This window comes from Panicum virgatum, chromosome 2N, assembly GCF_016808335.1.
Source record: "Panicum virgatum strain AP13 chromosome 2N, P.virgatum_v5, whole genome shotgun sequence".
In the NCBI taxonomy this organism is placed as follows: domain Eukaryota; kingdom Viridiplantae; phylum Streptophyta; class Magnoliopsida; order Poales; family Poaceae; genus Panicum; species Panicum virgatum.
In genome coordinates this window covers 51,104,584-51,126,328 of record NC_053146.1, presented here as the reverse complement: position 1 = coordinate 51,126,328, position 21,745 = coordinate 51,104,584, and the positions used below count along the sequence as shown (strand labels likewise).

The 21,745-nt window shown below is 55.1% G+C and overlaps 3 protein-coding genes across 3 annotated transcripts; all 3 read right to left on the bottom strand.

The window, feature by feature from the left end:
• Positions 1–217: 217 nt before the first annotated feature.
• LOC120661057 (tonoplast dicarboxylate transporter-like) lies at positions 218–2,885 on the bottom strand. Its single transcript, XM_039939746.1, has 6 exons — positions 2,389–2,885; positions 1,772–2,267; positions 1,476–1,519; positions 1,261–1,356; positions 647–1,157; positions 218–541 (listed from the first exon to the last, which is right to left on the bottom strand). The coding sequence occupies exons 1-6, from the start codon at positions 2,824–2,826 to the stop codon at positions 516–518; spliced, it is 1,611 nt and encodes a 536-aa protein (XP_039795680.1). The 5' UTR covers positions 2,827–2,885; the 3' UTR covers positions 218–515.
• Positions 2,886–8,368: 5,483 nt separating this feature from the next.
• On the bottom strand, positions 8,369–10,789 carry LOC120661055 (pirin-like protein At1g50590). Its single transcript, XM_039939744.1, has 5 exons — positions 10,377–10,789; positions 10,177–10,226; positions 10,016–10,083; positions 9,213–9,379; positions 8,369–9,103 (listed from the first exon to the last, which is right to left on the bottom strand). The coding sequence occupies exons 1-5, from the start codon at positions 10,463–10,465 to the stop codon at positions 8,596–8,598; spliced, it is 882 nt and encodes a 293-aa protein (XP_039795678.1). The 5' UTR covers positions 10,466–10,789; the 3' UTR covers positions 8,369–8,595.
• Positions 10,790–11,591: 802 nt separating this feature from the next.
• LOC120662730 (voltage-dependent calcium channel gamma-8 subunit-like) lies at positions 11,592–12,211 on the bottom strand. The gene is made up of 2 exons (XM_039941816.1): positions 12,171–12,211; positions 11,592–12,090 (listed from the first exon to the last, which is right to left on the bottom strand). The coding sequence occupies exons 1-2, from the start codon at positions 12,209–12,211 to the stop codon at positions 11,592–11,594; spliced, it is 540 nt and encodes a 179-aa protein (XP_039797750.1).
• Between the last annotated feature and the right edge of the window lie 9,534 nt (positions 12,212–21,745).

Here is a 21,745-nt window from a genome sequence, read left to right as displayed (position 1 = left end):
TATATGACACTAAATCATTGTTAAACTAAGGTGGCGATGATAAATGCACCGATTGGTTAGTTAAAGGGTTGATTTACACCAAATGAAACATACTTAAAAGAGAGAGAGAGAGAGCGCAATCATTAAAGTTCGGCAGGCACCACCTCTATCATTCCTTTTTGACATAGGGATCCAGTTATTCTCCAGATGGTTTAGAAAACAAAATGCAATCTTCCAAGACCATGGTTCAGAAAAATTCCATTAAATTGAAAATCACAAAAAGATGCTATATGATACAAATCCCATATGTGCATTAATGGACATCTATTCATTCACTACAAATATCTATCCTAATTCTTTTCAATTGAAAAGTTAAATATCTATCCTAACTCATGGATAATGAACAATGTATACGAGCCCGTCTTCATGGGGCAAAGCATGCCGCAACGGCACTGATGCACTGTACAGCTTGGGAAGGCTACTAAGACCTGGTTCTGAAAACTTCTTGTCTATACGACTGTAATGTTCCAAAACTTCTAAGCCATGCCAAAAACCAGAGAACCTGCACCACACCAAGAGACACGAAGGAGTCAGTTCATAATCTGTTGTTATACTGTCTGAAACCATCATCGTGCTTCGTGCAATGCGAGAGAGTTCAGATGATTACCCAGTGTTGGCAGAAGGAACGTCAGAGCCACGACGCCGACGACTTTCAGCGGCATTCCGGTGACCACCATGTCCTTGATGGTGATGTACCCGGTGCCGAAGCCGACGACGTTCCCGGGCGACCCGGTGGGCAGCAGGAACGACAGCTGCGCGCCGATCGCGCCGGGGACCATGAGCAGCAGCGGGTGCACGCCGATGGACTTGCCCAGCTCGGCCAGCAGCGGCAGCACCAGCGTGGTGGTGGCGTCGTCGGAGGTGAACTCGGTGATGAGGCCGCTGAAGAGGCAGGCCACAGGCGCGATGGCCAGCGCCGGCGCGCCCTTCAGGAAGCCCAGCCCCGACGAGAGGATGTCCGTGAGGCCGCTCGCCTTGAACCCGTCGGCGATGGCGAAGCCCGCGCCGAGGAGCAGGATGATGTGCCACTGCAGCTTCCGGCATTTGCCCCAGTCCATGAGCTTCTCGCCGTCGTCCTTGCCGCTCGGGATGATGAACAGCAGCGTCGCCATCATGATCTGCTCACATGCATTGTTTTGCAAGTTGCTGCCTGGTGAGCTCACCCTGCAAACTGCCTCTGAAAAAAATAATCAAAAGGAGTGGGTCTTTTGTGCTACTTACAGTGACCGTTCCATCCCCAACTTTGCCGTCGAATAGGACTGCCCACCCAGGGATGTCGTTTGTCAGACTCCTGGTCATCCATAGAACAATGAGACCCTGCAAGAATCAGCCATTGATCCTTTGAGTTTCTTGCAGAAACGAATACTAGATTTTACAGGTTCAGAAATAAATTGGCCAGAACAGAATTGGGACAGAGAGCGTTAAACACGGCTTACCCCAAACACGGCCAAAACCATCTTCTCTGCAAATGCCATCGGACCTGTCATAAATCAATCAAGATGCAGACCCCGTCAGAAAATCCGAAGACAATCAATCATCAGTACTACACTAATGCTTCTGTAACTGTCAATTAAATAATCAAAAGTAGAACGTGTCTAGTTTCAGAATATTCCAGCCTTCACTTGGAAACTGGCTGGCAAATACGGAGTACTAAAAGGAGCGCTGACCATAGGGCATTTACCATGACCAGATCGATAAGAACATGGTAGCGAGTGAGGAAGCTAAAACCTACCCAGCAAGCTGAGCTCCCTTCGGAGGTGGCTCCTGTCGAGGTAAGCGGAGAGCACCCTCCCGGTGTTCTTGGAGCAGTACATGAGGCAGAGCGTGGCCCAGAGCGCCACGAACAGGACCAGCGACATGGGGAGCCCGAAGGACATCCATGAGCTGAAGGTGATGGGGTGCTGCTCGGGGAAGTAGGTCGACCACATCCCCACCAGGATGATGTTGGCGCCCGTGCCCGTCAGCGTGGCCATCCCGCCGATCGCCGAGGCGTACACGACGCCGAGCACCACCGCCTTGGAGAACCGCCGGACCTCGCGGGCATCCGAGCCGGAGCCGCCCTCCAACTCGTCGCGCGGGAGCCGCTGCAGGATCCCCGTCGCCACCGGCATCATCATCACGGTGCACGGCGTGTTGTGGATCCACATGCTGATGAACATGGTGGTGCCGCAGATGCCCAGCAACAGCAGGTGCGGCTTCACCGGGTCCCCGCAGAACAGCGCCGTGATCTGCTTGTCGGATCGAGATCGAAACAGCGTTAGTTTCAATTTTTTCTTTTGTTGGTCTGGATGCAGAGTTGCAGGCATGGTGTCAAACGATGGGTCGTGGCAATCGGCGGAGGCGGCGTACGTTGAGGGCGAGGCGGCGGTGGATGCTGTAGTGCTCGATGGCAAGCGCGAGGATGAAGCTGCCGAGGACGAGGGAGATGACGTCGTCCATGTAGGCCTTGGCGACGGCGTCGGCGGAGGAGATGCCGAACGCGGGGAAGAGGAACAGCGGCGCCATGGACGCGACGGCGAGCGGCACGGCGTCCGTGATCCACCAGAGGAACACCCACGCCAGGACGCCGAGCATGTTGCGCGCCGCGGGGTGCCCGCCGAGGTCGACCAGCGCGCAGATGAGCGCGCACGCCGCGGGACCCGACGCGACGGCCAGGTACCTGCTGGCGAGCATCGCCCTGAGCCCCGAGCAGGAGCGGGCCCTCGTCGGCCCGTCCTCGTGCACCGGCAGCAGCGCCCGCGTGACGTCCTCCGACGAGCTCTCCCAGCAGGCGCGCCGCGGATCCATGGTCGCAACGGACAAAAATCGAGCCTGTCAACCTGTGCTTGAGCCTTGAGGTGTGGCGCCCAGAAAGTTTGTCTGGTTTTATAGGCTGGGGAACACAAACAAACACAGAACAATTTTTCTTTTTTTTTGAAATATTCAGAACAATTTTTCTGGTCTTACGGCTGTGAGTTCATCCTGTCATTTACACGTAGGTGAAACGGCAACAATTTTTTTCCCATAAAAAGAACAATGATTCGAGTCGTTGTTTGGGACAGAACGTGCTCCACGACATGCCACGTCAGATAATGCTTACCTGGGGGAGGCTCATTCAATAGCTGGTAGCAGCAATTTTTCCTTGTTCTTCAGGCTCCCACGCCGCCACCAACCTGGTGACTACAACAATTTGGCGCCGATTTGTCGTCCAGATAAGCGCGGCCCCACATCGGAACCGGATAAGACTCCTGCCGTCGACGCCGACGTGTCCGCCGCGCTCGCTCGCGCTTCTGCGTCTCTGCCCTTGACGGGCCGAAGGGCTGGCCCGCCGGGCCCTCAACGGGAAGCGGTCATGTCGACATTCCCTAGACTTTTGCCCGCATCGTGCGGGTATCTCCACGCACGCCGGATACTATTCTGGACGGCGAGCTTTCAAGGGCTCGCCTGGGACGGCGACGGGCGGCCGCGCGGCCATGCCAATGCAAATTTGGTTCCGGCGGCCGGCGGCCGGCGGGCGGGCGACCGGCGGGAGGAGGTGACAGATCGGTTCGCTTTGGTAGTTGAGGCTCGTCGATGTGGCGCAGCGACGGCGGCTGGTGGGGGCACGGTCGCGCGCGCGCCGGGCCCCCGGTGCCTCCCCTCCCCCCTTTCGAGATGCAGCCGGCGTTTGACCCTCCGGCCTGATCCGAGCCGAGCAGTTGACCCTCTGAAGGCCTCGACGAAAGGCATTTTCTGCGACCGTCCGGCGTGGCAACGACTCGTCACTGTACCTTTGTTTGGAGCTTGGACGAATCCGTCCTGCCGTGTCCCGGGACGCTACGATGCTCCGTCGTTGGCGGGAAGCGGCTTCTCGAATCCTGGGTCTCCTCGATCATCTCTTGGGACGCGTAATACGTTTCTGTGCTAGCTCGTGCGCCTGAGGTGGTGATACTACTTTCGAATTGCGCACGTGTCGACCGCCGGGCGGCGCGAAGCGTGTGTGTTGCGTAGCGGCGGCTCGCGCGCACTGAAGCCGAAATATCAAAGGCCAAGTCTGATCCGTATCAGCAGCGTCGTGGTCGTCGTATGGTTGTGCCAACGCCAGACGTTACAAGCCTGTGCCGGACTCTGTTCGGCAATCCACGCACGGCAACAAGTTGCTGAGTCGAGCCAAGAGGCGGGCGGCCCTGCCTCATTGCTTGCCTACTGCATGACGTCATATCACGAAGCGTGCCGGTCCGATCTTCCCGGACTCGATCTCCAGCTGGTGGATACATGGATCCTTCGTGTTTCCGAGAACAAGACGGCACGCAGTGAATCTCGTATCTCTCGCGGTCTCGCCACGGGCTCAGATAGGAACCAAGATATCGACACGTTCCATGATGTGATGCGTCGCCACTTCGCGTGCTCGTAGATTTTTCTGCCGGAGTTTCGTGCGAGCTAGACACGACGGGTGGACTGCATTTCTTACGTACATACCCCCTCCCCGTTGAAAGCCGTAACAGTCTTGAAGCGTAGGAGCACGAAAAGGCCTGTCTGCTGTTATAGGAGCGGGAACACAAGACTGTTGCAAAAGGTAATCGAAAAGTATTACGGGGTTGGGTGTGAGCTCACCCCGCCATTTACACACCTACGCAAAGTGCCTAGAAAAAGAAGTTTCTAAAAATCGACCGGAAGGTCCAAGGGTCTGAGTGGAACGTTCAACCGTGGCGCGTCACGTCGACGTGCAGTGCAGCCATGCCGGGCAGGCTCCCTTTGCATGATCCGTGAGGGGTTGGTTTTTTTTTTTTTGTTAAACGTTCCTGGCTACGAATTGCCACTAGGAGGAGCAGGCGAGGACCCGCCGCCGACTCGGCATCCAGATAGCGGATAGGCCTCGTTTGGTTGGCGCTAAGATATTAGTTCTGTACAAAGCCAAGGGCCCCCCCCCCCCCCCCCCCCCCCCCGCGACGCCGACGTGTCCGGCGGCGGCCTCTCGCCTCCCCGCTCCGCCTCGCGCAGCGCTTGGCGGGCCGAAGAGGTGGCGATGCACGGGGCGACCTGCCCCCGCGCGGCCGGCGCAGTCCCCTGCGTCATGACGACAGGAGTCCGGCCTTATTATCCGGACTGGACATTACCCTGGTCGGGCCCCGGCACGGCTTTTCAAAATCTCCGACGGGCGCGGCGACCAGCTGGGCCAGCATGCCAGGGACGGCCGCGGTGATCAGATCAATGCGCCGCAGCGACGACGGCGCCGCCCGGACGCAGCAGGCGGCGCCGCCCCGAGATGCAGCGCCGGCGCGCGGCCTGCGGGGGCGTGGTCCGTCCAGATGCGGGGCCGGACCCGAGACGAGTCGATGTAGGCGCCGCAGGTGGACGAGCGAGCTGCGTCCGTCGCTGGCCGATGCGGCGAGGCGCAGCTGCGTGCAGTGGGGCATGCTCTTGACGGGGCGAACTCGTCGATCGTGCCGTGGCCCCGGACGTGTACTGCGTTTTCCTGGTCGCAGTTGTGTGGTTAGGGTATTGTCGTTGCACATGTCAGGCGCCGCCAAGAGCCCAAGAACCTTGTAATTGCGTGACGGCTCAGGGCCAGAGACTTGTTGCAAGTATCAAACACCGATCCGTATCGACAGCTTGTACACGTCATTGCCGTCCTGACTTGGTCGTGTCACTGACTCGGTGGTTGCACTACTGGAAAAACACATATTCCTCCGCGGCCGTTAGTACCGGTCACGACTTCGGCCGGTACTAACGTACAAATTTAGTACCGGGCCTAATCTACAGTGTCCACGTGAGCCTATTAATACTGGCCAGTGGCTCCAGCCGGCACTAAAGTGCGCCACCGACACCTGTCCCCAACGACTAGCTACCATTTAGTACCGTCTAGAGACACCAGCCAGTACTAAATGGCCCCCAGGAAATTTAATACCGGCTGGTGGCTCCAACCTGTACAGACTGGTGCGTTTTAGTACCGGTTAGAGCCATCAGCCGGTACTAAGGCGCCCACTATAAATTGACGTCTTCTTCCTCCCCGAGCTCAAGCCAGCTATTTCACTCAGAGAGCTAGCTCGAGCTCGGTTCTTCTCCCATATTAGAGTGGTGTGGCCATTTGATCCATTTTTTGTGTGATTTGCACTCATCCAAGTGCACAAAAGATTTGCAACTTCATCCTCTCTTCATTGATAGTCTTTATTCTTCCTTTTATGCTCCATAGTTAGAGAAATTTGTGACTTTTGGAAATAGTGAGGATGAGCATGATTTCTTTGATTTGTGCAATGATTTGAGATATATAGAACCGATAACTTGAATGTGGGAGTAGGTTTATTGGCTAGGTTGAATGTGGATAATTTATAGACATATTTTTCAATCATTTTCTATATATTAGAAATGACCGTAGCATATTTTTATTTTTAAATTCAGATGAGCATGTGGATACTAGAAATTTTTAGAATGAGTGTAGACACTTCATGTGATTGTAGTAGATATGACCATAATGTGGATAGTGAATTTTTTATAATGAATTATTGAAAGAAGTATAATAGTTTTTTTATTATGAATGGATTATTTTGGCACTCTAGTGATGTATTTATTCAGTCTCACATTGAAACCATCTAGAAGCTTAAAAAAATCTTTATTTCGAAATAAATATACGTCGTTAATCTCCATTCAACAGTGATAGCACTACATTTCGGGGATATACGATGCGCTATAAGGACGTCACCAATAGGTTGGTCGCAACACCAGCATTTTCGGTTAATACGAACACAACATTTGGCGTAGTCAGCGTGGTCGTTGTTTTACTGAGAGCATATCAACGAGCATGTTGTTTGTGCCAAGTGTTGTGTTCCTATCAACCGAAAATGTTGGTGTTGCGACTGGCCTATTGTCGACGCACTTGTACCGCACCGTGTCCCCCCCCGAAAGACAGTGTTATCACCGCAGGGTCGAGATTACCGACATATACATTTTCCAAAATAAAGTTTTTTTTTCTTCTAGATGGTTTCTGCATATTGATCAAACCGGGTGTTCCGGCCTGGTACGTATGAGCTTTTTTTCCAGCAGTGTTGGTTCGAGCCAGCCAACACACCGTTGCATACTTGCATTGCTTGCCTACTGCATGACGTCGAATCGAGTCGGCGTCCGACGTCTCTCCCTTCGGCCCGGCTGAGCCGATGCTTCGTGCTCCCGACTATAGGTTTTCAAATGGGCCGCTCGGCCCAAGCCCGGCCATAGCCCAATGTGGCCCGGCCCAAAGCGGCCCGGCACTATGAGACCATCGGGCCTGATAGTGTCGTGCCCATCAGGCCATCGGGTTGAACTGGCGGTCCAGACCCGACACTAAAGCCTTTTTATAGGGCCGGGCCGGCACGGCGGCCCGACTGGCCCATTGGGATCTGACGGCCCATTGGTCTGCGATGGCCCATCTGGCGTGCGGAGGCCAGAGGCGTCGCCGGGCAGGCGGCCGGGGCGAGCGCCGGTGGGGTCGGTGGCGCCCGGGGCGGAGGCAGCTGGGGCTGGCGGGTCGGTGGTTGCCGGGGCGGAGGCGCTGGACCGAGGCGCACGCCGGGCGGAGGCGGGTGGCATGCATGTGGAGGGTTGGAGGAGAGGGAGGGGCGGCTCGGGTGGGGTGGAGAAATTTGGGTTTGATGATTTTATATGTGGGGGTGGGGAGAGGGAAGGGGAGGTAGGCTGCTGGGCCATTGAATGACACGAGCCGCTATCGGGCCGGTCCATTATTGTGCCATGCTTCGGGCCGGCACTGTGGACCGGAGTGGTGGTCCAGTCACTAATACTCCATCGTGCCAGGCCGGTTCGCGGTTTGATGGATCGTGGCTAGGGCCGGGTTAGTGCCGTGCATAGTGTCGTATTTCGGGTCGCCTATCGTGTGTGGCCCAATTGGAATTCTATACTCCCGACGGCGGGACGGCGGCATGCGGCAGCCGGTCGGTTTCCAATTTCCATGGCTGTACGGTGGACGTTCATCCTGGCATTCTGTCTAATCAGCTGTCTGCCTTGGGAGTTCGGGATAGATTTCTGAGGGAAGGTCGATGAGAACGTTCCATCCGGTGTCACCACATCCCACCCTGGATTTGGGTCGAATATCGACGGGGCCCAATCTGGCGTTGAAAATAGAGCACTTTGTTTGGACCATAAATTTCCTCCGAGCCTTGCTTTGGGACCAAAGGGGGGCTATCTAATTGAGCTTTTTGTTTCCTTAGTTTTTTTTTGAGTGGGATTTTGTTTCCTTAGTTGAAGAGCCTTGCTTCCTTTCCTTGTAAGCCCAACAGCGAAAAGTTTCGGCCCAAACTAACAAGGGTCGAATTTCAGAAGGGTAATAGTATCCATTTCATTTTGTTGTTGCTGGTGATGAAATATAAAATTCTGTTCCTTTAAACATGATAATGGTTCTTTTCTTCAAAATTTTGAACATTTAACAATTCCATTATTGATGAAACTTAATTTATGCCATATGTACACAGAGAGACCCCGTTGTTGGGGAAAAAGGAAAAAAATAATAAATCCGAGCAACTGTAGTACGAAATAGTGGGGAAAAAACGAAAATAATCTGTTGATTTTTTTTTCTTCCACTTGGCTTTGTACTCTGCTCTTTGTTTCGCCCTACTCCACCCCAAGCGCTACCATGGCCTGCGATTTCCAGTGCCTGGCCTTCTCGAACCCGTTGGCGTAGCGCTCGAAGTCGTCGACGGTCATGTCGATCTCCTCCTCAGTGTTCATGACGAACGGGCCCAGCTGCGCCACGGGCTCCCCGATGGGCTCGCCGCCGATGAGCAGGAACCGGAGCGGCCTGTCCGACTGGTTCCACACCTCGACGCCGTCGCCCTGCCCGAGGAGGAGCAGGTGGTGCGCGCCCGCCGGCGCGCACCGCTCGGCCCCGAACACGCCCTCGCCCTCGAGCACGTACGCGAAGGCGTTCCACGACGCGGGCACGGGCTGCCGCACCGCGGCGCGCGGGCGCACCGTGAAGTCGAGGTACATGGTCGGCGTCCGCGTGCACACCGGCGACCGCGCCCCCATGGCGTGCCCGGCGATCACGCGCACCGTGACGCCGTCGGCGGACGTGCACGCGATGTCCTTGCTCTGGATCTCCTGGTACCCGGGCTCGACCCTGCACGCACGAACGTCGTTTTCGAGCGTCAGCCGGCCGCCACCCACGTGTTAAACGAGCTCCTGGCAAATGCGGGCAACTTGCATCGAGAGGGAGGAGGGGCGCTTACATTTTGTTGGCGGAGGAGAGGTTGACCCAGAGCTGCAGGCCCTTGGAGGTGCCGGGGCCGGCGGGCATCTCGGAGTGCACGATGCCGCGGCCGGCCGTCATCCACTGCACGTCGCCGGCCTTGATCGTGCCGCGGTGGCCCTCGAAGTCCTCGTGCGTCACGGCGCCCTGGAGGCGGCGTTCCACGCCCAAGGAGGAAGTCAGATCAGAACTCAGAAACTCACAGCTCTCTTGAATTCTTGATCCTTTCTACACGAGTTCATTCAACTCTTAATTTCTGGTCAGAGCTACGGCTACCAACTGACCTATGATTCTTTTACCCTAATATTGGTTTAACAGGGCAATGATATCGTGCCGTTTTCATGATGGTTTTCTGGTGGGATGTCGATCCCTTAAGCGCGGAGGAAAACTAGCTAGAAAAGTAGAGCGACGCGGGGGGTGGTTGACGGACGCAGGGTGGCCAGGCCACCGGAACCGGGGTCCGTCGGGGGCGGATTCTTCGAGTGCAGGGGAAGAAACTTTCAGAGCCGCGCGCTGCTTGTCTGCTGGCGCCGACGCGCCGTTGACAATTGGCGCCACGCGGTTCGTGGCCTGCAGCAGCCCAGTTTGTGTTTGGTCGTCAAGCTATAGACGCTGCTCCCTTTCCTCTTTACTACTACAGCGCAATGGGAATTGAGCAGAAAGGAATCCTAGCTAGCTGCGGAGGTTGCCGGGAACTCTCATGGCGGCTCGTCAGGTTTGCTCTGGCGGGAACGGACGAACGAAATGAGCGACGAAATGGTGGAAATGGGATCGTGTGCGTACCTCGAGCATGTAGGTGACGGTCTCGAATCCTCTGTGCGGGTGGTCGGGGAACCCCGCCGGAGCAGAAACTGCGCGGAATTCGGACAGCCAATCGATTAGTTCAACCGGAATGGGGCATGCGAGCGATGCCCATTCAGAAAGGGGCGGAATCGAAAGCTCACCGGAGAACTCGTCGAGGACCAGGAACGGGTCGAAGTACCTCAGCTCAAACCTGCACGCACAAGCAGCGAGCCCCACCCCAAAATCAGCAAAAACGAAGGCAGGAAACACACACGAGCACCCCTCGCCGGCCGGGCGGCCGGCAAGCTCTCCCTGGCCACGGATGTAGTAGGCAGGCAGGCAGGCAAGGACGGCGGCTCACCTGCCGATGCTGCGGCGGACGACGGCGCCGGCGCCCTCGTGCTGCGGCCGCGCCAGGAACTTGCGCACCACCTGCCGGGGCTTCTCCATTGCCAGTTTGCCACCGCGCGCGCGCACCGATCCCCCCAGCTGCTGCTGCTCCAAGCCGGCCTCCAACCTCCTCGGCACCTCCAACCGCCGGCCACCGACCCGGCGACCCGTGTTAAAGTTCCTTGCCGGCAAGTTCGACGGACGACGATGGCTTCGCCGTTGCCTTTGCCGCCTCTTCTTATATAGGGGAGCAGCAGCGCGCGAACCCGCCTCGATTCCGTTAAGCCCCGAGGTCAAAAGCGAAAGCTCGACTCGCCTCGCTGGTTTTCTCGTCCACGCCCTCCTGTCTGTGCGCGAGAATTATATAGAGTACTAACCAAAAAACGCCGTGGGCGCCGGGCATCGCATCTCAATCTCATCTCCCCCCTCCTCCAAGTCGTTGCTCTGGACGGTTTCGCTGCCGTGCCGCCGGTCACGCTGACGCCACGCGCACGCAAGCCCGTTCCGTTTGACCCCCTCTCTCCCCGTCCGCGCGCGACGCCGCGGTTGCATACGTGCGCCTTGTGGCAGCGTCGCATCAGCAAAGCGTGCGTGGGCGTGCGCGAGGCGACCGGTCAGGGGGTAATTCCTTGCTGTTACAGCGCCACGTCGATGGTCTCGTATGCTAACCTCTGCTCTATTACATACTGCAGGTCAAGATCATGGATGACTTTCTACTGCTGTGGACTTTTACTATTAGAATTTTTTTAAAAAAGATAAACCAGGAATTCGGGTCTCTAGACTTTTGGAACGGGGGCAACCGTCCCAACCCGGCGAAGTCCCGCATGGCCAGCCGACGAGACGACACGCTCGAAGTTTTCGGGAAGCCGGGGTCGTTTCCCCGAGGTGCGTCCCGGTGCGCAGATGGACGGCAGCAAGTGCGGCAGCGGCGCCACGGCGGATCCCCAGCCTCACCGACGACCGGATGATCTCGGGAAGGGTATGGAGCTGGTCCACCTGCATGGGAGCCCGTGGCTCCACCACACGGAAGACGGCGAGTGCACCCTCCTCCAGGGCCTCGCGCTGGTCCTCTGCGAGACGGGCGCTGTAGGTCCGTCACATCAAGGCGGACGGCCTCCAACTCCTCCTCCAGCACTACAGGTAAAATGTATAAGATGCAGTGAAAAACAGGGGAAAGAAGACGCGATCAAGAACGGAACTCATCAAAGGCGTGGGCCTGCGCGTCCGCCGCGGCGTCCCTCGCCGCACGCACCTCCCCCTCGGTGGCACCTCGAGCCACCTCGACCGCCTGAAGGCTGTCCCACAGGTTCTCGATCTCGACCGTGGCGGCTGAGAAGTGACTGCGTGCCAGGTTGCACTCCCGCTGCAGATCCACTATGTCTGGGTTGACTCCCCCGGAGTCAAACCCGGAGGAGGCGGCGGACACAACAGGCGAACCCTGCGCGGGCGAGTCTGGCGCAGGCAAGCCCGGTGCTCCAGCAGCCACGACTGGCGGAGCCGCAACGATCGGTGGCGGCGGCGCGATAGAGGATGACGCCGAACCGCCGGCAGCAACACCTGACGCCCCAGCGCCATCCTGCGCCGGGGGCCCGCCGGACGAAGAGGACTCGGAGGCGCCTGGGCCGCCCGACGGTCCAACGCCGCCTTGCCCAGCGATCCACGCTCCGGGACCCGATGACGCCACCCTACCACCACGCAGGTACCATCATGAACACAACAAAACAAAATGCAGGGACAGAAGAACGAGGACAATGCCGAAAAGTACATCCCCCGGAAGAACTCGCGAGCACGCTTGTCGCCGGCCATTGAGGAGGATCGACGACGACAACTGGTGCGGTTAGAGTTCCTCCTCCTTCTCCTTCTCCTTGCGCCTTCGCCTTCCCCTCTTCTCTGTGTATTCTCTCCAAGAAAATAGCAGGAAGCAATGTCGACGGAGATGAGGCGGCGGAAGATAGAGGATTAAATAGGCGAACACCGTCATCACTCCGCAGCGGTTCCCGAGCGACGCGACGCTTCGAGAAATGTGCTGCCACGAACGGACCTCTCCGCTGCAACCGGCACGGCGCATCGACTCTACGTGTGCGTACTCTACAGTTTCAATTAAATCCTCGTCGTCTATTTGTTTCCGATTGTAGGGAAGACGTCGGACCGTTTCGATGCCTCAAAAGAATCGCAACCGCACGATTCGATCTCAAGGTTCGAAAGCCAGTCCGTCAAGGGCTCCGCGCTGCCTTGACTACAAGAGCCAGGGAAGAAAAACTGAGACGAGCACCAAGCGGCCCACGCCCGACTTGCCCCGGCAGCACTCGGGTCGTCTCAACCTTTCTTGTCCGATCCAGCCTCTAGCGTTCCACAGAATCCCCTCCAAGGGGGAGGACAACTAGGCCCCCCGAGCTGGCTAACGGCTCGGGTATCTGTTTGGGATGCGGGCTGCAAAGCAATGGAGTGCTCCCATGTAACACCCCTGGGTTAACTGTGCTCGCTAATCGTGGACTCAAGTCCGTCATTAGCGTTAATCGAGTTTGCGCGGTAAACATCGGTCTAGCAGTGTTCGATCACGATTTTCTCCTTGTTCTGAGCCTCAAATCAATTTTCGCCCAAAATGAAAGTTGTAGATTATCTTCTCCTCTACAACTTTTATTTTGGCCAAAATTTGAGTGCCAATGTGAAATTTCGAGTTTTGGAAGGTCAAAATCGGCTCAAAAACTTGGAACTCAGTCACTGTGCTTGCACTGTCGATTGAGCGGCGGCAACAGTGCCGGCGCCGCCATGTGTCGCCGTGACGGCGAGCTCACCCGCCGCTTAAGCTCCTCGTGGCCGCTTCGCTGGCCAAGTTCCATTTCGCTGCTCCGTTCCCCTTCCTCGCGTCGCGAGCGGACCGAGCGAACCCTAGCTTATCACCCTCTGCGCCGGCCATCCTCCGCCGTCATGCCGCCGTCCTAGCCGGAGCTTCGCCCTCTCGCCGACGAACCACCTCCGCCTCTCCTCGAGCCGATTGAAGGTAGCTACGAGCTTCTCTGTCCCCTACTCATCCTCCCCGACCTTCTTCCCGAGAAAATCCGCCGCCACCGCTGCCCGGAATGTGCTGCGCCGCTGCGGCCGCCCATGCGCCGCCGCTGCTCCCGCAGCGGGCCGCCCTGCGCGCGCCCCGCCAGCCGCTGTCGCGCGCCCCGCCAGCCGCTGTCGCGCGCCCCGCCCCTTCGTGGCCCAGCGCCGCGCCGGCCGGAACGCCGCCGCCGACGCCGCACCGCCGCTCCAGCCCGCGTGCGCCGCCGCCGACGCCCTGCGCCCCTGTTCCGCGCGCGCCCCATACCCCCAGCCGCCCTGGCCGCAGCTCGGCCCGGCCGCGCCGCCGGCCGGTCACCACCGGCGAGGCAGCGCCGTCGCGATCGGCCTGGCCGCGCGCCGGCCGCCGCGCGGGGCAGAGCAGGGAGGGGGAGGAGCCTGGGAGCCGGGCCGGCGCCCACTTACAAGTGGGGCCCGGCTGTCAGCTCCCTATTGTTTGTTTTTATTTATTTATTTATTCTTTTCGGCTGAAAATTTCATAATTGCATAGAAATTCACAGAAAAATCCTAAAAATGCAAACCCAATTTTGTTAGGTTTCTAAAATCAAGATCTACAGAAGAAAAATACTTGGGCTTGGGAAATGTCACTTTTGCCCCTACTAAAAATTCAGTTTGTGTTTAAGCTAGTTTAATTATTGCCGGTTGTTCCGTTGCTCAAAAATTTATGAATTTTATCCAGTAGATTACTCTTTGTATGTGTAGTCCACTGGAAAAATTTTCAGGTGCGTAGCCTATGTGCTTGATTGTGGATCTATTCTTGGTTAATTTCCTTGCTAGGGTTATTTAAATGCTTTGTTAGCAGCAATAATTGTTGGAAAAATTAGATGGCATGCTTTATCAAAATCATGTTATTTTGGATAAATTCTTGTTGCTAGATCACATTTGCAAGTCAAATCTTTACTTTTATTTGGCTTCTAGCAGCACTTTTCTTTTATAATTGTGGTTATTTGATTATTGTTTTATGCATGTGTAACCTTAGCAAAGCAAGCCTCTGTTTTAATCCATGCTACCCTAAGCAAGTTTAGTAGTTGTTGTTTTGAAGGAAACACTTCAGGCTAAAATATTTTGAAGTCTTGAAACCAATCATGAGCACCCACACCCTTTCGGCTTTATCCTTGTTGTTGTGATTACTTAATTATTGTTGGTCGGTCTTAATTGTGGCTCATTTTGCATTATATCGCATTGCATCGCATCTTGAGCACTCGTGCGTCGCACTGTGTCCTAACTATTGCATGGCATATTTTTATTCGTGTAGACGCCGCGAATGAAGTCGCCTACGAGCTGATCGCCGAACCGATCCAGGAGCCGCAAGCGGGAGAGCAGCAGGAGGACGCCGTTGAGCACGCTCCAGAAGACCTCGTTAACCCCGCTGACCTGCAAGGCAAGCCACGGAGCATAACCCATAATTTAAGTATATTAATATTTAATTAAGTATTTGTGCATTTATGTTCTAGGAGTTGTATGGAACCATAGTATGCATGTTTTCCCTAGGTACCCGTGAGTCTATACTAGTATGCAGATGTCGATAGAAATGCTCTGCTAAATAGGTTTTCGGTAGAAGTCGAGTGATTTCCTGTCACTCGCGTGTTTTAAGTCCTTGTTTTTTTTTGGCAAAGTTGCTGAAGGTTGAACCAAAGAGGAAAATAGAATTGGAGATCGGGCGGAAATGGTTTGGAGTATAGAAATGGAATAGATGAGAAAATGAACTTCCGCCTGTGTCGATTGAGGACCGTACCGTTGTTGGCCCTGATGACTGAGGATTGAACAGTATTAACCACATGCCGGAAGTAGATAGTCGAAACCGGTAAGCTGTGTACCGCTTTACAACGATAGTTTGAATTCCGACCTGCTACGCTGGGCGTGGAAGTTGGCGGGTGTTGGATAGGATGCCGCCTTCGGGTTCTCTGGGAGTTCACCGAGAGGGGCCCATCACCTGGGTTTTAGCAGGCGTGGTTCAGATGTCGTGGTAATGATGGAAACAGTTGACGCGCGTGGCCCGACGGGGCTTACATGTGTCGTGTGAGTTAGGTCCACCTTGCAAGGTTAAAACGGATCGATTCGCTGTGACTCGCTGATATGAGATCCTTGGTCACTGCGTCACATCGTAGTAAGAAAGTGGAATGAAAACGGAATGGAAAAGTCTAGTTTGTGAGTTACTGAAGAATAATCTGATCCACCATGTGTGCTCTAGATGTTTAGGCGAATTTAGTTAATACTCGCTGTACTAAATGGAGCTAAAATATTGAAAGTAAGGATTCACTTCTAGCAGCTTTTCAGCAAAAGAACTCTAGAGCCAAAAAGCCTTGCATGTCTAGGTAATGGGCTAAGTATACCCAGAGTCGGGTAAGCCTTGCTGAGTATTAGTATACTCAGGGTTGTTGTTGTAACCCTTCTGAGCAGGTTGTGTCCCCGCGGACTTCGAGGAGGTATGTGCGTCCTGGATTGGACAGCCGCTTCCTCCGGGTTGGACCGTCGAGTGGGCACCGTCTTCCCCGTGAAGATTGGGCAGGTTGGCATCACATCGGTGGGCAGGATGTGGAGCTCACCTTGTATTGTCGTCTTGGTTATCATATTGTATTCGAACTCAGTTTAAACTTCCACTGTGTTTTGAACTCTGTCGTTTGTACTTAAAGCTTTTATGTAAAACCGGTGTTGTAAATTAATTTGAAGATTTATGTATGCTGGTATCACTTGTGCTCGCCTTCGTATGGGTCTACTAGTGCAATTATGATCCTGGAGTACAGCAGTTTAATCGGGATTTTACCCGACAGCCTGTCAGGTTACACCGTTTTAAGTGCACAGTAACTTGATTAAGTATTAAGATTATGGTTAGTGTATTTAAGCCGGTTTAATTTGGACGGTGCTGCTACATTCCATTGGGGCTCCGTCGACCCGACCGTCCGCGGCAGGGTCGGACTTCACTCGGGTTGTCCTTAATTGGGCCTACCCGCTATCGAGCTCACCGAACTCGCCGTTCTGGGCCATCTAGGTCAAGCGGTAGGGTTCACCTCCTCTGATCGCTATCGGTCGCAGTGGAGTCATTCATCGTTGAGGCACGAAAATGAAAAAAAACAATGCAGAAAAATGAACAAACAAGAGCGCCTCAGGGCCAACTTTGTTTCATTAATCTTCCTTTACAATAATTGACTCTAAGCCATTACAACAAATGAAAGCTAGATGTCCTCGACTCATGGATGCAACGGATACAATGGATCAAATCCATTTACTCCCACCAAGGGAGCAACAAAAAGGGGCTAAGGCAACGGCTGCTACCTGGCAAGCTGGAGGACATGGCCAAAGAACGTCGCAAGACTTTTTGTAGCACCTCGCAAGCCTTCTTCTAGCACCAACCGCGCCAAGAAACCCCTGCCGAAGAAGGAGGCAGATGATGCCGATGAGGGGAAGTCTTCGGAGCGGATGTTAGCCCAAGACTCCCCGCCGGCACCTGCTCCTGGGTATCTTCCTCATACGCTGGAAGACGCACTGTGATCTCCTTTCTGCTGGGCACGACAGCTTCCAGGCGAACCACTCTAAACCGCTCGCCTCCAGGCAGAGGCGCAGAGACCCATCGTGGTGGCAAGACCACCCTGCCTGGCGAGACAGGAACTCTTCACCGTCCCCCGCTGCCACGTGCACAGCATTGAGCTGTGCAGCCTTCCAACCATAAGTTGGAAGATGAGGCAGCAGATCTGCGGCTCCGCGTCGACGACGCATGAACTGCCCACCCGAGATCTCGGGGGAGCGGCAACCGCAAGTAGGATGCAGAGCAGAAGAGTAACCCCCACGGCAGGGAAGTGTCGCACCACCACCAAGTCTCCAGGCCGGCGCTGAGAGGAGTCCAAGGAGGCCACGAGAGGCCAGGAGCCCCCCCTTGCCTGCTGGCAAGGGAGCGGGCAGACCAATGGCCTGGCTTGCCTACTCCAGCAGTAGGCCCTCGGACTTCTCGGCGCCGTGCAACGGTCGGCGGCATGAACTCGCCGACGAGTCCATGCCTGAGGAAGACCCCCCGCCATTCGCAAGCATTCTTCTAGCACCAGAAAAACGAGCCATGCCCACTCTCATCTAGATGACGGGTGTGGGGTGTGAGGAAGAGAACTAGCGAATGGAACTCTATGATCCATCTACTTGTGTGGAACCATGTATCCACAATCCCCCTATTTATAGGCCAACGAAGGCACCGACGGTCCCAGCAGTCAGTGGGCCAGCCAGAACGGGGCACACCAAGAGCCCTCACCTATCCAAACTCACTCTTAAAGATGCCGATGGAACGGCGCCAACACGCCAGGCAACTACCGCGCCACTCGGGGCACGATCGCTGCACGACCCACCAATGGGAGGCGGCCCCGAGCGGGGGAAAACGAGGCGTCCGTGGTACAATGATAAGACGCGACGACCGGCCTCAAGATTCCACGACCCGTCAGCCGGTCATCAAGACGGGCCTGACCCCGTCACGCCTCGCCTGGCGCACGCCGAAAGCTGAAGGCACGAGCAGCGGGATGGGACGTCCCGCTCAGGAACCATCAGAGCCGAGACCAGCGGCTCCACGATTATTTCAAAATCGTAGAATCGCTCGGGGACCTCTGACGGGGAATAAACTAGGGGTCCCTAATGGGCCCCACTTATATAAAACGAGGCCCAGCAGACTTATTGGGCCAAGGACAGTACGGCCCGTTAAGCCGCGCGGGAAACTGCCTTCGCTGCTAAGCGAACGGGTCTGGGAGCCCGACCTCCCGGACACGTGGCGCCCCCCCCCCCAACCTAGCGCCCCGGGTCAAGGCCAGGCTGGTGGCCTGAGACGTGCGCTCCAAGGACGCCGCGCGCCCCTGACAGGCCTGCCGGCCAAGACAACCTCCGTGCAAGACCCAAGGCGCCGGTTCTCCTTATCTTGCGCCAAAGGCCAATACAGCAGGCCTCCCTGACAAGGGGACAGCGCCGCTCGTGCGGGCCCCTTGACACAACGGGAGGGGGGTGTCCACAGCCGCTGCCTTCCTTCGCCGTAATGATGGTCGCCCCTGCGCACCACTCTATTACGCCAACGATCGTGACCGGACACCCCCGGCCAGGCCTCGGTAAGACACCCCTCACCAGGTGCGCCGTCTGGTGGCAGTGCTACGTAAGATAGCCCCGCAAGTAAGAAACCCAGGCTCCGGCGGACAAGACCGAAGGAGACCCCCGAGCGACCGACCGGGTGGTCACGCCGCCCCGACTGAGCCAGGATGGGACAGCGCCAGGGGGACACGCCGCTCAAGGAGATCGCCAGGATCATTCCTTGCACCAAAAGATTGTCAGGATCAAGCTCGCCCACTCCCGACCGACTGAGTGGGCCCTGACGACTGACAAAAAAGATTTGCGCCCCGACAGTGCAAAGGCACAACAATAGATAAGTGTAAATGGGGGCCCCACTTTGGACTATAAAAGGGAAGGCCCCAATTCTTAACTGGAAGGAACACCAAAGGACTCTGCCCTTCCATCTCTTGGATAAATAGAGAGGGAGGGCAGAGCTTTTTTTTTGTTTTTTCATCTTTTCATCAAAGAGTTGAACAATGAAGATAGATGGCAAGCGCCTGATCAATTTGATCAGGTCGTGTAGGAACAAGGTTCAAATCGTTCGTTCGTTAGGATGCCTCAGCTGCATACATCACTGCACTTCCACTTGACACCTATTTAAACGGCTCGTCTTGCCGCTACCTTATCCTATTTCCATACTTCTGTCGCTCCATCCCCGTATGGGTGGAGAACCCGTCGCTGTCTCGGCTGTGCTACCGGAGGCTACATAGGAAAGGGTTGGTTGGACTCCCACGGGTTCGACACTACTAGACCAGCTTGTAAGCTCCCCTCTAAACTTTGAGCACCCGGGCTCGAGAGCAATAGAGCAAGAATACCACCCCCATACTGGACGTAGGGTATTTTCAGGCCCGAACCAGTCTAAATCCTCGAGTCTTTACGTGCTAGACCATATCCGATCAAGCGCACAACAATCAAGCAATCGAGTAGTTTTGTAGTCGCCCATTTCCCGCAGCGACACCTATATTCTAGTATGGAGTATACTTCATGATGTATTCAATGAAACAAATTTGGTACTGTAAATGTTATTATTTATTTTTATACGTTTTATCAAAATTTACTAAGTTTAACTTAAGATAAATATAATATGATACGTAAATAAAAATAGATGGAGTAAGGACAACCGTAACTTGAACGGGGCACCCGGCGCCCGGGCAGGGAGGGGGCGATCATTGCCCTGCCCGGGCATTTTGTTCTTGCAAGCAACGGTTCTATGGGGAGCGACCGAGCGAGCAGCTGCCTCAAGTCATTGCTCCTCCGACTCTGACTGACAGGGAGGGCTTTCACATGGCTCGGCCTTGACAGACAGGACCGGCCCGGCTCCGCTTGGTGATACTACCATGACGTACGGGTGAGCTCACCCGCCGGCAGCCGCTGCGTCGACCTCTTCAGCTGAGCCCCGATCCCGACCCGGCGACCCGTCTCTCAACGTCCTCAGCTTCGTGGGGCTTTCCCGGGTGGATTCGCCAACCGCCATGTGCCCAATGGCGCCGGTCCCGTCGTCGGTCCTCGTCACATGGAACAGCTGCTAAAATAATCTGCAGGTGAAGCATCTCATCTCGCCTGAATTGTTTACGCCCGGCTTCTCTTTCTTTCTCCTCCTTTCCCTCTCTGATTTCTGGCCAGTTTCTCTTTCTGAAAAAGTGAGTGATGCTCAAGTGGGGAGCAGAAACGGAATAGGCCTCCGCCTGATCCCCCTCTTTTCCGGCCACCGGAGGCGGACGGCCCCGCCCACAGATCGACTAGTCATGTTGTCCGGGCCCTCCCAAAAACTTCTGATGAACTTATTCTATGGGCACAACGAAAGCTACTCTGCAAAAAGGCCACCGAAAATGAGATATTTTGGTGGCCGAGATGCGTGAAAATACCACCACACGGTCAGTGCGCACAATCTCTTTAGTAGTACTCCCGTACGGCGTACGTTGCAGGCCGTTTTGACTGACGGAGTTTCTTTCCCCCTTGGTTGGTCCGGAGCTTCTGCTTCAGACAGACGCTACGGATTCAGCAGGGAAGAGCTGATGAAGGGGATGACAGACATGCCTGGGGCTGAAAGCGATGCTGCCGCCGTCACGGCGAGCGCGACAAGAAAATTGGCGAGCAAACAGCGGGAAGCTATAAGCTTTTCTTCCGTCGACGTCGAGGCGCAAACGAGACGGAATTCCGGGTCAGTGCTGGTACGTGTTCTTATCAGCTTGACGTCTGGCGTCAGCATGACGTCCGCGTGAGTCACTCGGCGCCGTTATCATGCTGCTGCTGGAGGCGATAAACAAACAGGTTCTACTTGATGAACGACATGGGGTGACTCACCCCGGGTGAGACGTTCGTGTCTCGAACTCTCGATCGCCCTCGCATTTCCCAGCTTTCGAGTGCCCAGGCCATCCCTGTAGCTATATATAGGGACCGACTAGCTTACTCCAATAAAGGAAAAAAAAACTACTTCAATGTTGCTGAGTGAAGGAGCTAAGGTGTGATTAAGGGTATTAATCACTTTATTAGTTCAACGCTAAGCTTAACAGAAAACCTAACAATACTATGATCCAGCCTACACTACTCAGGTGAACCTAACCTGTTCACAACCTGAAGCGGTAGCATGGGCCTAGCTCGTTTTGAAAGGATTCAATAGCGGTCACGGTTAGTGGGGGTAAAGTGGTAAACTAATTCATGGGTCGTGCTCATCGAGAAGATCGCTACTGATTGCTTGCCTGTGCCTGAGCCACCATTAGTTGTGGCTTTTGGAGCAACCACGCACCACGTGCAGCCTCCAGAAGCCTCAAGGCCGGTTAAGCGGGTAACCGTTCAAACGGTTAGCCTGGACGAAGACCTATAACTGAATGGGCTAGAATTAAATTTAGCCAGGGTTAAATTTAGAAGTATAAATTTTAGCTAGCTAAGATTATTTGGGCTAAACTTTAGTTATACAAGGAAAGTTTAAGTCAAGCACGCACTTTAAGAGGGTAACATTTGGGGAGAATATTTTAGTCTTTTAACTAGTTTTAGAGGATTAAAGGACTAAACTTCAGTTGGATGCTTAGCTAATTTTTAACCCATACTGATATCTAGCCTTCCTGTTTGGATCACTTGGCTAATTTTTAGTATGGATCAAATGAGCCCTAAAAAGGCTAACTGTTGGCTGCTCGAGTGTCGACGTGACGGGACCCCAGGTAGCGTTAGGCTTGACTAATCCTTGGCACAGCACGCGTCCTATTCGCG

Bases quoted from the DNA above. Each gene is read 5' to 3' on its own strand.
- LOC120662730 (XM_039941816.1), bottom strand. From the start codon at position 12,211: ATGGCCGGCGACAAGCGTGCTCGCGAGTTCTTCCGGGGGAT. The intron at 12,091-12,170 runs GTACTTTTCGGC...GCGTGGTGGTAG, and splicing joins CGCGAGTTCTTCCGGGGGAT to GGTGGCGTCATCGGGTCCCG.
- LOC120661055 (XM_039939744.1), bottom strand. From the start codon at position 10,465: ATGGAGAAGCCCCGGCAGGTGGTGCGCAAGTTCCTGGCGCGGCCGCAG. The intron at 10,084-10,176 runs GTGAGCTTTCGA...AATTCCGCGCAG, and splicing joins GGTCCTCGACGAGTTCTCCG to TTTCTGCTCCGGCGGGGTTC. The intron at 9,380-10,015 runs GTACGCACACGA...CGCCGCCTCCAG, and splicing joins CCGTCACCTACATGCTCGAG to GGCGCCGTGACGCACGAGGA.
- LOC120661057 (XM_039939746.1), bottom strand. From the start codon at position 2,826: ATGGATCCGCGGCGCGCCTGCTGGGAGAGCTCGTCGGAGGACGTCACG. The intron at 2,268-2,388 runs GTACGCCGCCTC...TCCGACAAGCAG, and splicing joins ACCGCCGCCTCGCCCTCAAC to ATCACGGCGCTGTTCTGCGG. The intron at 1,158-1,260 runs GTAAGTAGCACA...GCATGTGAGCAG, and splicing joins TTGGGGATGGAACGGTCACT to ATCATGATGGCGACGCTGCT.